General features: G+C 35.5%; 3 protein-coding genes across 3 annotated transcripts; 1 reads left to right on the top strand and 2 right to left on the bottom strand.

The window, feature by feature from the left end:
* Positions 1 to 70: 70 nt before the first annotated feature.
* Positions 71 to 5509, top strand: LOC105327382 (hypothetical protein). The gene is made up of 4 exons (XM_011427827.4): positions 71 to 202; positions 1365 to 1719; positions 4419 to 4596; positions 5103 to 5509. Exons 2-4 carry the CDS (start codon positions 1387 to 1389, stop codon positions 5381 to 5383), a joined length of 792 nt encoding a protein of 263 aa, XP_011426129.3. The 5' UTR covers positions 71 to 202; positions 1365 to 1386; the 3' UTR covers positions 5384 to 5509.
* Positions 5510 to 5735: 226 nt separating this feature from the next.
* LOC105327391 (26S proteasome non-ATPase regulatory subunit 4) lies at positions 5736 to 15643 on the bottom strand. The gene is made up of 11 exons (XM_011427838.4): positions 15494 to 15643; positions 14744 to 14884; positions 10408 to 10522; positions 9948 to 10034; positions 8938 to 9006; positions 8769 to 8830; positions 8266 to 8419; positions 7903 to 8014; positions 7086 to 7235; positions 6529 to 6602; positions 5736 to 6062 (listed from the first exon to the last, which is right to left on the bottom strand). The coding sequence occupies exons 1-11, from the start codon at positions 15517 to 15519 to the stop codon at positions 5901 to 5903; spliced, it is 1152 nt and encodes a 383-aa protein (XP_011426140.1). The 5' UTR covers positions 15520 to 15643; the 3' UTR covers positions 5736 to 5900.
* On the bottom strand, positions 10757 to 14657 carry LOC105335449 (uncharacterized). Its single transcript, XM_066070338.1, has 4 exons — positions 14187 to 14657; positions 13924 to 14055; positions 13681 to 13815; positions 10757 to 13593 (listed from the first exon to the last, which is right to left on the bottom strand). The coding sequence occupies exons 1-4, from the start codon at positions 14400 to 14402 to the stop codon at positions 11740 to 11742; spliced, it is 2337 nt and encodes a 778-aa protein (XP_065926410.1). The 5' UTR covers positions 14403 to 14657; the 3' UTR covers positions 10757 to 11739.
* Positions 15644 to 15675: the final 32 nt, after the last annotated feature.

Raw genomic sequence — 15675 nt, 5'->3', positions numbered from 1 at the left:
TATGATAAATCGAATAAATGTCATTTTGGTAATCAATCTGATGAACGAAATTAATAATTAGATAGTATACCAAAACTACCACAAACGATTTGGTTTTTCTTTTACACATATTTCGTTACATAAACAAGGTTTGCAGTGATATATTTATCTTGCTTACTTATTCAAGTTTCAACTCTAGAGGAGAGAAATAATGTGAACATGTGTAAGTACTCAAAATCTTTTTTTTTAATGTTTAAATCAAGTAAATAACAGGAAACCCATTATCTGCAAAATAGAATTATCTTTCCTTGTTTTGTTTTTTCGGGGAGCGGATCATGATACATGTGATTGGAGTGGTACATACATGTAATTACCTTTTCTGACGATAATCGATGCTCAAATACACAAATCTCTGAAATAAAAAAATGTTAACGGGCGAAAATAACCAAGCTTGGTCTGTTTCTTGCTTTACGGATCATTAAAAAAAAATTTATGTAATTTAATAAAACTTAAAAAAACATATTTTTAAAACCTTTTCCTTATTGTATCTTGGGCATACTTGGACAATGTATATGGGGTTTTTTTTAATAACAAAAGGACGCAATATAATCAAATACAATGATTTGTCCCTGGACTTTTATAATTCTAATCAACACCACCTGCCCCTGATTAATATTGTAACTTCACTAAAATTGATTCAGTCGTTCCACTTTTTGTATATGAGTGGTTTTTCTACGGCGGACAGAGAAAAAGTTTACAAGAATTGCATTTAAAAAGACTGAAAAAATCGAACACGTATCGTTATTGCATAGGCGTCGGGGCCCTTTTACAAGAGAGGGGACTTGTAAAGTTAAATACATAACCAGGCGGATGACCAGAGCCTTTTTTTTTTGGCTTGTCGGGTTTTTTGCTAAGTCTAGCCAACTAGCAACTTTGCTCAAATATTAATATATAATCAGCCTCACGTCTGAGAACTGAGAAATGACCTCACATTTATGAAATCGAGTTTAATTATTTAGGTGGACCGCATGCTCCTAACGTGAAGACATCGTTGTATTAAAATAAGCTTTAGCTATGCAAAATATTTTAATAGACCAGGTTACATTTAATTTTTGAATCTATGTTTTAACACAAAATACAATGTAAAATACATTTCATAATTTTTTTTTTAATTTATTGATGCATAAAATTTTTCGACAACAAGTAGTCTATAGGTACTACATGTAGTTTTGCCTTTCTTGTCCTTATTTATTGTTGTTTTGGTTTATAATTAAAACTTTGATTGAAAACTTCTCAGATGGAAAAAAAATGATTTCACACCCCCACCCCACCACCAAAATAAAAAAAAACAACTTATAAATGATCATGATAAATATTAATTGTAGGCATATGACGTAAAGAAGAGAAATGACTGCAATGAGTGGAATCGCTTTAATACAGGGAGCCAGTAGAGGGATAGGACTTCAGTTTTGTAAAACCCTGTTGCAGCGCAACCCCGCAACAACCGTCATAGCAACATGTCGCAATCCGAACTCAGCCCAAGACCTCGTGCAACTGAAAGACAGCAACCCCGCCAATCTACACATTTGTAAACTAGACGTCACAAAAGAGGAGGAGATTGTAGGCGTGTCTAAGTTTGTGACTGACAGCTTCGGGAGATTGGATCTGCTTATTAACTGTGCAGGGATGCTGCACCCCAGCGGCAAAGGGGAGACAAGTCTGCGTAGTGTTGATGAACAGGTAAATGTATATAGTATTATATGGTAAAGAGTTTTACATCATTTACATGGACATTTATACAGAAAATTCGCCGTAGTTGTTATTGCCAATTGATTGCCACAATTGTTGATTCATTTTATTTTATTTTTTCGGGGGGGGGGGGGGGGGGTGGTCAAGATTTTCGACGCTATTTTGACTAAGTATGATTGCCTTTATTTTTGGGAGTTGATTTTAATCAACTCTCCTATGCAGTTACTCAGACAAACCGAAAGTGAAACAGTGTTTGGACCTCAGCACAAATCATCGCTGCTGACAAGACTTAGTTCTTGAAAATAATTGATAAATTCGAAGTAATGTATGCTGAAGCATTGTTTTTCATGGAAACTTATTTATAAATACCTTGAAAATAGTCAGATTTTAAATGGTACGAACAATTTAGATATTTTTTGTAGTTGTATGTATTCTACGCCAGAGTTCAATATAGTCTCGTTCAACTCGACGCTCGGCTGTCTCCTTAAATCTCCGACAAGCAGCTAGAGAGTCTCTCTTGCTTGTCGGAGATTTACGGTGTCAGCCGAGCGTTTGGTTGAACGAGACTAGAGTTCAATATTGTTTGGATCCATACAATTTTCGAGAAATATTTCTATTACTGATATATAGTTTGATTGAATTAATTTAATCTTTAAATATTATTTAACATGATTCATATGGGGGTTTCTCGACATTCTTGTCGAAAAAGTCCAAAAATTCATATTATAAAAATGTGCGTAATTCAAATACAAATTAGAAACTACATGTTCTTGTCATGCAAATTAACATATCATTGATTTTAAAATAAACTAGAGGTACTGTGAGCAAGCTCACAATTGATACCCCCCGCTAAGAAAAATCATAACTCATGTATTTTTTCTATTATAGAAAATGTTGAATGAATCTTTTTCATCGTCCATTTTCTATAAATAACAACTGCTCTATTTTTTAAAACTGTTAATGCTTATATGAGTACACAAACCAATTTCTATTCTTTAAATTCCATTTTAGTTCAAGTTAACTGTTAATGCATGAGGACATTTGCATCCTTATGTTAATAAACATGACGAATCAAACGAAATTCCAATTTTGAATTATTGGTATACTGAGCCCGATTTTTTTTTAACAATGACCTTGAACTTCCTCAATTGACCTTTGGTCAAGGTCATGACATACTCTCAGGTTATAAGCATTCTAGATGTGAATTAAGAACTTCCAAAATTTGTCCATTAGAAAGATATGGACTGGACACGAGTTTTATACTTTTCTGCAAGTGACCTTGGCCTTGCCCAAATGACCTTGGGTCAAAGTCATGACAAACCCTTATCTTATAAGCAATCTTTTTGTGAACTGAGAACTTCCAATGTTTCTCCAGAAGAAAGATATGGACCGGACAAGAATTTTGCTTTTTTTTCCTGCCATTGACCTTGACCTTGTCCAAATGACCTTGGGTCAAGGTCATGACACACCCTTAGGTCATAAGCAATCTTTGTGTGAAGTAAGAACTTCCAATGTTTCTCCATTAAAAAGATATGGACCGGACATGAATTTTGCAATTTTTTCTGTCAGTGACCTTGACCTTGCCCGAATGACCTTGGGTTAAGGTCATGACACACCCTTACGTCATTAGCAATCTTTGTGTGAAATTAAAACTTCCAATGTTTCTCCATAAGAAAGATATGGACCGGACACGAATTTTGCACTTTTTCTGTTGGTGACCTTGACCTTGCCCGAATGACCTTGGTTCAAGGTCATGACACACCCTTAGGTCATAAGCATTCTTTGTGTGAAGTAAGTACTTCTAATGTTTCTCCATAAGAAAGATATGGACCGGACACAAATTTTGCACTTTTTCTGCCAGTGACCTTGACCTTGCCCGAATGACCTTGGTTCAAGGTCATGACACACCCTTAGGTCATAAGCATTCTTTGTGTGAAGTAAGAACTTCTAATGTTTCTTTATAAGAAAGATATGGACCGGACACGAATTTTGCACTTTTTCTGCCAGTGACCTTGACCTTGCCCGAATGACCTTGGTTCAAGGTCATGACACACCCTTAGGTCATAAGCAATCTTTGTGTGAAGTAAGAACTTCTAATGTTTCTCCATAAGAAAGATATGGACCGGACACGAATCGAACAGACAGACCGACAGACGGACGGACGGACGGACGGACGGACAGACGGACGGACGGACAAGGTGATTCCTATATACCCCCCCAAACTTCGTTTGCGGGGGGTATAATAAACATCGACAAAATCAACTCCCGTCAGTTCTTCAGTACTTTGATTTAATATTGAATTCATCAATTGATTTTGTTTTACATATATTTTGTACTTGAATGCTTTATATCATTTACATGTACATTTCTAGATCAAGATCGCTTGAAACATCTACTGTTAAATGTTTTCATTCAACTCGATCTGGACGTTGTCAGTCTACTTTTCTGGGATGTTGCATATATCATATGGCGAAAATTAGTGGGAAAGGGGGGGGGGGGGGTTAGTGACTGTTTTTATCGTTATACACAGAAGCATACACCTCTTGTCGCTGGAAACAAATAAAACAAAAATTATACTATACCTGATAAAGACAAACAAGTACATGTACTCCAACACGGAATTAGCACACTTAGGACATGTATATATGGCGTATTGCTTGGTACACCTATATTGGTCTTAATGATTTTAGGGCCTGCTGTCCACCATACATACGAATGCTGTTGGTCCACTGCTGATGGCGAAGATGCTGAGCCCGCTGCTACTGAATGGGCAGGGACAGTTTGGGGCCACGCCCTCTGACTCTGGATCCGCCCACTGTGGAATTATTGCCAACATGTCAGCCAAAGTCGGATCCATCACAGATAACGGTATGTACCAGCACTAGTTTTTTTTTCCAGCGATGTTTTGTTTAGACTTATAATATCTGAACGGATCATCTTAGCCAGACCGATAATTACCATTGGCAAGATTAACTACATAACTGTATATTTTTACTTACATGTAGCTGATTTTTTATGCTGTACATTTGTTGCAATTGTTAACTTTGCTCACCTGTCAATTGTAATTTTCAATTGTCATTTTATAACATGATAACTCTTGGGTTGGGCCTAATGTGAACACTTGGACCAATCTCCGAGTTTCTACTGTTAATCAAGCTGGCCTTATATATTGTATTTGTACTTGTATTATGTATTATACCATACTGCTATTGGGTGAAGTTTTATCACAGAAACAAACGCCGGTGCTATCATACGCAAGCCAGGATCAAAGCCATTTAAACATTTATTTTTATACACTAAAATCGTTTAATTGTACCATAATTACCCTCAGATTTACATATATCTAAAAAAAAATGGATTTTTTTTTTTGTTAGGCCTAGGAGGATGGTACAGCTACCGAATGTCCAAGGCAGCACTCAACATGGCCACCAAGAACCTCAGTATAGAACTGGGTCGCGGCCGGAAGAAGGTGATATGTGTGTCGCTACACCCGGGGACTGTCGACACAGATTTATCCCGCCCTTATCACAAGAACGTACCCAACTTATTCACCACGGAATACTCGGTCAATTCGCTACTACAAGTCATTGACTCTTTGACAGTGGAGGATTCTGGGAAATTTTTCACTTATGACAGGACCGAGCTGCCATATTAATCCAGCACGAATAATTGTCCATGTGTTCTTTGTATTAAAAAGTAATCTCAGGTGAATGAGTGTTTTTTGGATGTCAGATGTATTTAACTTAGTGTTAAAAGTGAAATAAAATTTAAAACTTTGAAATCAGTTCCTCTTCACTATGAACAGACGTGTATTAACTTGCCTGGAGAGAGAGAGAGAGAGAGAGAGAGAGAGAGAGAGAGATTTACATGTACACTGTACATGTTGTATACAGGCTTACAATGTTCAAGTAACTATAGCCATGCCAATTCCAAAATTTTCAGCAAAATCAACATTGAAAAATTCATATCTAACTGAGTATAAGTAATAAGTAATTAAATCCCAAGGGTTTTCACTTTCATATTTTAATGACAAATTTGTAAACATTAAGATGACACCTTCTATCAATCCTAAATTTAAACGTCTGTCCATTTCTCATTCTCACAAACATGAAATACACACAAATGTAACGTTCCGTTTTGATACATATATATATATACAAGCTCTGTGCCCTCTACTTCCCGTCCTTTTTATCCTCCTTTTTGCTGCCGTCTTTGGTCATGGAGCTGACGGCACTCTGAATGGCCTCGTCCTGGGGGTCCACTCCGGGGAGGTTCTCTAACACCTGCTGCAGGAAGGCGGGGTCGTTCATCACGTCCGAGTAATCCTCATCTCCCTGTCACAAAATAAAAAGGGGTGTCAAGTCTTACCTCAAATATATTATAATCATCATGAGAGTAAATAAACTCAGTTGTTATTTAAGATACATGTATAGATAATAAATATTCTGAGATAAATGCTATAACAGTACTGTTACCCTGAGCTATCTCCCAATAAATAAAGTTTATATGTAGCCAGAACACCCATGGCCACAAGAACCTTGACATTGATAAGTATGACAAGTTTCAAATTTTTCTAAAGACAATCCATGTCAATACAAACTGACACAACTTTATAAAATTAAATGAAACAAAAACAATCTTTTGTGTCATAGGCAGATCTGCATTTAATTAAAATTTAATTCATCAAGAGGTCATTGATCAATGCCGCAGTATTTGACCTCATGGGGCGGTGCCATATAGAGAAATGAGACATTCAATTTTTTGTAGCCTTATCAATTTAACAGAGTTGTCTTTCCTTACCTTTTTATCATCCGAGGGTTTTCCTTCGTCATCAACGTCCATAGGTGCTGGGGTGTTTTCTGTTGAAGGAGCAGCTAAAAGAAAATATAGTTCATATCAAATTTAGCATCTTTGCAAATTTTAAAGATATATTGTAGATTCCTTATTTTACACAAGTATTTAATATCGCATTTCAACCGTTGTGCATCAAATCTTGAGAATACAAAATGGCAAAAGTCAAAATTTTTATCATTGTTTCATTTAGTTTACATCTCTCTAAAAAATAAAAACAATATTCCTAAAATTCAGGAGATGTGTTTCCATGATTTTATGCACATTTAAATAGGAATTTACACTATCACTCTTTTCATTTATATCGGGGGTTTTTTTTGGAAAATTAATAGAAATAAATCAAATTAAAATGATGTTTCCCTTTTTAAACTGGCAGTAAAATTCAAACTAACCAATGCCAATGGGAACTTAACTTTCTTTTTTAGGAAAGGGGTGGAGGGGTGGACTTAAATATTAATAGTTCACAGGTGAGTGGATTTTTTTTTTATGATAACCAGAAAAGTTACCAGAATTAGCCAGGGACATCTGCATGGCATAGGCTATCTGCTCTTCCTCACTCATCGATCCAAAGTCCGGAACACTTGGAGTAGGCTGATCCGCGGAGTCTGGATTCATGGACATGGCCAGGGCCTGCTCCAACATGGCAGAGTCGTTTCCTACAGTATTAAAACTCGTCCATTAGAAATGTAATGTCACATGTACCACAGTTAAGAAGAAGTGATCATTTAAAGTATCGGTATATGAAGAAAGAGAAACAATCTGCCCATGCAGTAGCTGCTTTGGAATGTGGTTCCTTTAATGAGCAAAAATTTCTAACAGGAAAGTTCTTAATTATTGAATTTCATCAAAAAATCTTCTCTGCTTTGTTTATTACAATTCAATACATTATCAAAAATAAACAAAATTCTTCAGATTTTCATGTAGCGATCTAAGTACTGGTAATCACATGAAGGATCTTATTTTAATCAGAATGCCAAATGATGAAGTATATCAATTAAATGATATAGAGTGTACATACTATTGTAAAAACATTCAAAGTTTCATCTTTCCATCAGAAGTCTATCATTGTTACAGGTGGATGCCAATATGAGTACATATACAAGTGACAAGTGTACCTAATGATTTACTTGAACTTCTTGTCTAAGTGACCTCAGCTATAATGATCACTTCCCACAGAATTGACAGAAATAAACATTTGACACAGAAATAAGCATTTGACACATAAATAAGCATTTGGCACAGAAATATTTAAAGCATTTGGCACAGAAATAAGCAGTGGACACAGAAATAAACATTTGGTACAATAATGAACTGTACTCGTACCTCCAGCTGATTCAGCTGGCTGTGTTCCTGTTTCCGTGGGGGCCCCAGGGTTCGTCTTCTTAGCTTCGTCCTCCTGTCTGGCTCTTTGTTCCTCCATTGACACACGCAGAGCCTACAGAAATCAATCAGATCTTGGCACATTAACATCTCTGTACATTTAACATAAATAGCATGCAAACAAATTTGTAATTTAAAGGCAATTTTACAAACAATGTACATGACTGTATAAACCATCTTTCTACAGCCTACAGTAGGAATTTTTTTCTTATAAATTACCATTGAAGATTTTGTCTTCAAATATTTATATCTTGGTTTTTTTAACAAATTTCTTTCACTTTTTAAATTAATTTTTATAAACTTTACCAGAGCCAGTTCTGGATCTTCATTTGGATCCACTCCGAATTCGAATCCGACTGCAGAGAGTCCTGCTCCAGATCCATCCTCCCCCACTAGGATCGGGGAATTCATCAGGGCCTCGGACAGCATTGGTCCAGGGGGAACTGTCACCAGATGGCAGCTGTAACAGTATCCCAAAGAGTTAGCAAAGGAATCAACAATCAGGAACAGAGGAAAACTATGCTGTAATGTATACTAAATGCTATATGTCTAATGCTATGAATAACATTACTTTTGCAGTGCTCCTTATATATGTAATAGCAAATGTCTACTTAGAATCTGCCATCAGTACAATAATAAGATCAATATTTCTGACATGTCTTAGATAAGTTAGGGCGGCAAGTCCTTCTCAAAATATTTGAAAGACACATAGTTACATGTACAAATATCTTACATGAAACAAAATGATACAGAGTACATACTCTGTGAGTCAGCATACTCAGATTTGTTTTTCTATCAACTATATGTACCTGTTTCCATCTTTTCCATTGATGGTGTTGATAAAGGTGGTCAACTTATCTGTGTTTATTTGCTGAAATAAACAGACAAATCCTTTGTATATTTCATTCACAGTTCATTTTCATATTTCCTTTAAAATCTCAATAAAAAGTATTTTTATCTGACAGTGTTTATAAGTACCTCTTCACCAAAGTTTATGATATCAATGTTGACTTTCTCTTTCTTTAGTTTCTTTGCCATCTTGACCATCTGAAAATGTACAAACCATTTAGATTGCAAATCATTTTCAGCAAACAAACTTCTCACTTGGCATGTAAATTTTAAAACCCTTTGATTTTGGTCTTCAGTCTCAGGTTAATAATTTTGTGGTCCAAGACCCAACTTGAAGGTCTTTCATATTAAGATTTTTTAAAAACAAATCACTCGCAAGACACCAATATCTTGAAAGAACAAAATAAAAGCTCTAAAGATTAAATACTTCATGACAGGAGTTTTTCCTGTGTTTTTATGAAATATTACTGAAAGTGTGAGACCAAACTGTTTGTCATTAGAGACCTGGATAATTTACCTCCTTCTTGTCGTCCTCTATGGGACTCCCTACAAACACCACAATAACTTACCTCCTTCTCGTCGTCCTCTATGGGACTCGCTACATACTCCACAATAACTTACCTCCTTCTCGTCGTCCTCTATGGGACTCCCTACAAACACCACAATAACTTACCTCCTTCTCGTTGTCCTCTATGGGACTCCCTACATACTCCATAATAACTTACCTCCTTCTCGTCGTCCTCTATGGGACTCCCTACAAACACCACAAAAACTTACCCCTTCTCGTCGTCCTCTATGGGATTCCCCACAAACACTACAATAACTTACCTCCGTCTCGTCGTCCTCTATGGGACTCCCTACATACTCCACAATAACTTACCTCCTTCTCGTCGTCCTCTATGGGACTCCCTACAAACACCACAAAAACTTACCCCTTCTCGTCGTCCTCTATGGGATTCCCCACAAACACTACAATAACTTACCTCCTTCTCGTCGTCCTCTATGGGACTCCCTACATACTCCACAATAACTTACCTCCTTCTCGTCGTCCTCTATGGGACTCCCTACATACTCCACAATAACTTACCTCCTTCTCGTCGTCCTCTATGGGACTCCCTACAAACACCACAATAACTTACCTCCTTCTCGTCGTCCTCTATGGGACTCCCTACAAACACCACGATCCTCATCTTGTGGTTTCTGCCCTGTCTGTGTTTCAGGGCCAGCTAGAGGGGCAAAAGAAGAAGGAGACACAAATTAATATGAAAATTTATACAGTTGCTCCAAGATTTTCTTTTAAATCTTTTTTAATGGAACATGGACATTCCATGGCTTCAAATAAAGATATTTAAGACTTCACAAGAGCCCTGATGTTAATCAATATTTGACAAGTTTTATTATAAATCATGATATCAACTTTCCAAGTGTTACATTTCTACAGATTTTTCAATTAATTCAAAATTAATGCTATTTTCTCTCTCAAAGACTACTTCAATATCAACTTTGGATGGGAAAAAAGTGAAGCATGAACAGGTACCAGATGGTACATGGATGTCTGAAAGACAGAATGAATGACTGAATGAAAAAATGTAGACATACATGAGCCACTTTGACTGCGGTGTTGAACTTGATGTTTCCTTTGGGCTGTACTTGATGCAGTTTACTCAGCAATCGACCCACATCAGATGTCAAGGTAACCAACACATCAACAGTGCTGTGAAAAATAAAAAATTGTGAAAACTTGAGAAATCATAAGCTACAATCTTTAAAGGAAGTGAACATGAAAAAATTATCAAGGGCTCAAATTTGTCAGTTTGATGTATATAATGATTTTGTAAAGCCAATTAGACATAGCTTTCCTCAGTAAGAAGATATTCCATTAAAAGTAACTAATTCTTGCAATCCATGGGAGCCGCCATATTGATAAAATCATTACCTCCCTGCTGGGTTATCTCTAAGCATCTAAGAGAGGGCAGCACTGATGCCGACGTCAGTGAGACACATTGCATTTTGGCACATTGGTTAATCAGCACTCAGTTACGCAGTTAAAATGTCATCGTCAGAAAGTGAATTAAACAATGAAATTGAAGTTGAGGGCTATCAATTTGAACCAGAGTTTACAGAGGAAGAAATTGAAGCCCAGAATGATGCCCCTCCACCTGCAGTTAATGTGAATGAGAGAGGAGCATCATTAAATTGGTGTACTTGTGAAAACTGTACAATTCTACCTACATTTAAGGAATGTCTTTGTTGCTATGAATTTGAACATTATGTGGCGGACTACATTAACGAGCACATAAAGTGCATATCCCAGCACCCAGATTTTGATACAGTGTGTCTTAGTCCTGTCATCCTCGAGACAGCTTATATTATCTATCTAAGATATACCGGTAAAAGCCAGAGAGGAAGAGCCCCAGAGCACTTAAATAACAAGTAAGACTCCCAAAGAATGATTTCAAATACAATCAATATTTATTTGAAATATTTCAACAACATCTCATTTGTGTATAATCACTTGCACATACATCTGATACAATCTAATTCTGTTACAGACAATCAAGATTTATGGCCTACAGACAGTTTATAAATTGGGTTAGGCGAGGTCAGCCTCTTGGGAAAAAGTTCAGAGTTGTTATTCCATCATGTGTAGTGACAAAAATAAGGAATTCATTTCCCGATGAGCATGGAAATTATGAAGGATTTCATGAAGCCTCAGACACTGATTCAGATTCTGAATAAGTACATATATTTATCAGTGTAAAAAGACTGTAAATAAGAATACAGATATTTACCTAATGTATACCTATATACTTGAATGCATGTATTCATTGTAAAAATGACATGACAGTATCAAATACCATTTGATAAAAAAAAAACCACCCAGTTACCTTGATATCTATATATCAAACACTTGAATAAAGTGGATGAAATTTAATTAATCTTAAATCTTGAAATATGGGCTTCAACAAGCTCAGAAGTTGGGGGAGCTGGAATTTTAGCTATATTCTGTGGTAGTGTTTTCTTTTTTGTCTGATGCATTGTTGTTAAGTTTGATTTTAATTCTTTTTGCTCCAGAACCATATCCATCAAGTCTAATCTAAATCCATAATCTTTTTCTTCATAGAGTCTCTTGGCAGTCCATCTTCCAGTAACTTTTGAGAAAGCTCTGTAAAATTTTGGTTGACCCTCATCATCAGTTTTTTGATTTCTCCAAATATTGAAGTTATGGTCAATAGCTGACAATTGTGTACGGGCTACCATTTGCTCATATTTGAATTCTTGACGCTTTGGAATGTACTTCAGCATCATTGAATGATATACCTCAAGTTCACCAGTATGACAAAACAGATTCAATTGGCGAATATCTTTTAGAAGTCTTTTGTGAAAAATAACAGTCACTAGGGCTTTGTGGGCCTTGCTACCTTTCTGCAGCCATTTTTTCTTTCTCGTTTCCTTTGTTGAGAGTTGTGGGTGACCACATTTTGTATAATTGTTACCAGGAAATTCGTGCACATTACAAATATGATGTTCTAAAGACCTCCACATTTCAACAAGCAAATCAGGATCACCTCTACATCGACATGCACAATACCAAATATGATTGTTTACACTCCTTATCCAAGGAGCTAAATCTTCACATCCTTTCTTTTTTGATGCTACCAGAAGCTTTTTACATATACTTTTTGCTAAATGCCAAACATCAAACTGATGCTTAATACCAGGGTGTTCTTTTCTAAGAAAACTCCGTATTTGTACATGTCTGTCAGTTGCTAAAGCTTTTATAGATATATTGGATTGTTTTAATTTTGACAAGCATCTTTTAAATCCTTCTAACTCCATTGTAGAAGATGACCCCGTTTCACTTACTTGAACAACATTAAAATCTAAAATTGCAGAAGTCATGGCCTCCATGACTGTATATGTACAGTATTTAGCATTGAAACCTGGAGAATCACATCTACCATCTCCACAAATTACTAGGGGTTTTCTTTTCATTTTTTTAAGAATATCATTTTGTTGTTCTCTGTAGTACATATCTATGACAGGTAACACTAATGTTCTGCTGTTATTGATAAAAGTTGTTCTAGATATTATTTTTAAATTCATGCACTTAGCAAAGTTTGAAATGCCTGAGAAAGTTAATCCACTAAAATATGTGGCTGCTGATAACATAATGTTACCAATTGGTTGTTTCCCTACAAAGGGTTGTGATTTCCAAGTAAATTTATGGTTGTTCATGCAATTAAACTCCACAGACAATCCTGTCCCATTGACATAATGGTTTGTAGCATTGGCATCAAATGGTTGTTTGCAAACTTGGCACATTAACATACAGAAAAGAGATTTGATACATGACCAAAAGACAATAAATTTTGAATCCTCAGTAGGATTAACATCTTGCTCTTCATCACTTGATAAATTTGATAACTCATTTGTTGACTCATCTGAGGGAATGAAAGAGAAATCTGGGTCAGCTTTGGTAGTAATTGATTTGACAGGTGATAATTCATCCGATTCAAATGTGTGCGAGAAGCACTGTGCAGATTTCACAGGTGTAGAGGAGAGAAAAATAGTGTCAGTTTCTGATGTTGAAGGAATATCCTGGAATATTTTTGAATATCCGTGATCAGATGTTGCTAGACCAGGGTTTTCTCTTGATCTACAGTTGACACAGAATTCTGTTGATTTTTCAGTTCTTATGTCACATTGTGTTCCCATATCTTTCATAGTTCTTTCATCCATGTATTCAAACTGAATTCCAACATCAACAGTGTTCTTTGAATTCTACAAAACAGTATGATTTTAAATGTAAAATGCCTTTGCTTTTACTTTACAAAATAGATATATATATTAAACTTTTAAATTTCTTACCTTTGGTTTTTTTGATTTTCCCACAGGAATTGTTTCTCCTTTCCTTTTCTGCCCCGATCTCCCAGTATCATAAGAACAGCCTGGCTCATCTATATTGTCATCATCTTCAGCATTGACAAGAATATTTTCAAGTAGCTGTGAATTCAAGAATGATACAAATTAAGGCTTTTATTTAATGCACAGATTCATTGTTCATGAATTTGACTGTATCAACGTTAGTTATTAAAATTACCCTGTACTCACTTCCACTTTTTCCTTCTCTTTTATTCTTTTTTCACTTGTTTCCCTTTTCTTTGGAGTTTTGCTGTCAAGGAAAATAGTAGGAACTGCCCCCTTTTTCAGCTTTTTTCTTGGTTTGAAATTCATCAGGCGTGCCTTTATTAAAGAAATAGGCTATTTATTGAAGATTGTTTATCAAAATATTTATATTTTGTCTGTATTTGAAAATCATTCGTATATCAAATGCATATTTAACTTAAATTGAAAACATTAAAGCAAATTCCTACCTCAAGATCATCTTCAAAGCAATCCTCTTCAAAGTGTTTTTCACATACAATTTTATAATATGCAAACACAAAAGTCTTTATGTTTAATTTATCATTCCCCAAATTATGAATCCATCTTTTGCACAATTCATAGTCACGCTTAGGGTCAGGAATAGAAAATGTATTAAATCCTTGTCCCCTTCTGACAGTGCAAAATTTTGCTTGACATTCAGGCATGTTTTCCCGTAGTGCGATCAGTTTGTAACACTGACCCAGTCAGCAGCAGCAATGTGTCTCATCTACGTCAGAGCACAGATGCATGCTGGGAAATAATTGATGGCCTCCATAAACCTTTCACTGAGAGTGTTTAATTGATAAAATCTCTCAAAATAAATAAATTTAATAGCTACAACTTTCATTATCAAGTTTCAGAGGGCTTTTCAAGTTAATTGCAAAAGAGTTATTTTTTTCATGTTCACTTCCTTTAAAAAAAAAAAAAATCAATTTTTTGAACTACATGTATAATTATGTTGATATTTATTGATAACAGAGAATTTAATGAATTAATGGTTATTTACCTTCCCATAGCAATTAGACCAACATTATTCTCTGGGTTGGAGCGTGTTTTGGAATGACACACGAGGTTGACAGCATCTTGTTGTGCTTGAAACCGAGTTGGGATGAAGTCCCCATTTCTCATATAATCGCTGCTGTCAACACTGAACGAAAAAGTTTTATATTAAACAATTCTGGTTTATTATTTCGCGGTATAAAAATATTATATAGAACCTTTTTTTCTTTGTCAGGATTATTAATCAAGCTACCCAGTTATAGCAAACGCTAGAACTGTAAAAGGCTTAACCGAACACATTGTTCCACTCTTAAGAAAAAGTCTTCTTGGCCCTCTAAATTATTACTTAAGGAGGGTGTGCAGTCATTGCATACATTTGAGGATCAAAATGTAAACATGCTCTCTTACAGAGGAAATTCGATCCAAATAACTATTGTAAAAAGAAGCAAATCAAATTAAAAGCATATAACTATATATCTAAATCGCCAAAAAATCAGATGCAGTTTTTTCCTTCAAAAAGACATTATGAATTTGTACTATATCGACTAAGATACAACCATAATAGTATGTTATTATACATTCTCAAATTAGCTTACTCACGATACCGATATATTCTTTCTTGAGTTTTTCAGACAACATAAACTTTAATGGCATAGTATACTGTTCACATCTGATGTAGAAGTTTTTCAAAAATAAAGTATACTTTCTAAAAATGCGGTAAGACTTCATGTGGGAGGAATAAAGGCACAAAACTTACCAGACAACAGTGCTTTCGAGAACCATTTTTGCCAGTTACGTTCATAAAGTGAGTATACATACGTATGCGGATATAATTGGAAATGAAAAAAATTGGATCACTTGGGAATCAAATTCTAAGTAGAGAATAAATAAAAATTAATTGCAGTAAGATGTATATGTTTGCATGGTTATTTTAGATAC

The sequence above is a fragment of the Magallana gigas genome, chromosome 8, assembly GCF_963853765.1.
Source record: "Magallana gigas chromosome 8, xbMagGiga1.1, whole genome shotgun sequence".
Taxonomy (NCBI): Eukaryota; Metazoa; Mollusca; class Bivalvia; order Ostreida; family Ostreidae; genus Magallana; species Magallana gigas.
This window is presented reverse-complemented; position numbering and strand designations above follow the sequence as displayed.

Coding starts and splice junctions, on each gene's coding strand:
- LOC105327382 (XM_011427827.4), top strand. CDS start 1,387: ATGACTGCAATGAGTGGAATCGCTTTAATACAGGGAGCCAGTAGAGGG. Junction 1,720..4,418: donor TGCGTAGTGTTGATGAACAG/GTAAATGTATAT, acceptor TAATGATTTTAG/GGCCTGCTGTCCACCATACA. Junction 4,597..5,102: donor CGGATCCATCACAGATAACG/GTATGTACCAGC, acceptor TTTTTTTGTTAG/GCCTAGGAGGATGGTACAGC.
- LOC105335449 (XM_066070338.1), bottom strand. CDS start 14,402: ATGCCTGAATGTCAAGCAAAATTTTGCACTGTCAGAAGGGGACAAGGA. Junction 14,056..14,186: donor GCTTTGAAGATGATCTTGAG/GTAGGAATTTGC, acceptor TCTTTAATAAAG/GCACGCCTGATGAATTTCAA. Junction 13,594..13,680: donor GAAAATCAAAAAAACCAAAG/GTAAGAAATTTA, acceptor ACTGTTTTGTAG/AATTCAAAGAACACTGTTGA.
- LOC105327391 (XM_011427838.4), bottom strand. CDS start 15,519: ATGGTTCTCGAAAGCACTGTTGTCTG. Junction 14,885..15,493: donor CTCGAAAGCACTGTTGTCTG/GTAAGTTTTGTG, acceptor TTTTTCGTTCAG/TGTTGACAGCAGCGATTATA. Junction 7,236..7,902: donor GCCAGCTGAATCAGCTGGAG/GTACGAGTACAG, acceptor TTAATACTGTAG/GAAACGACTCTGCCATGTTG.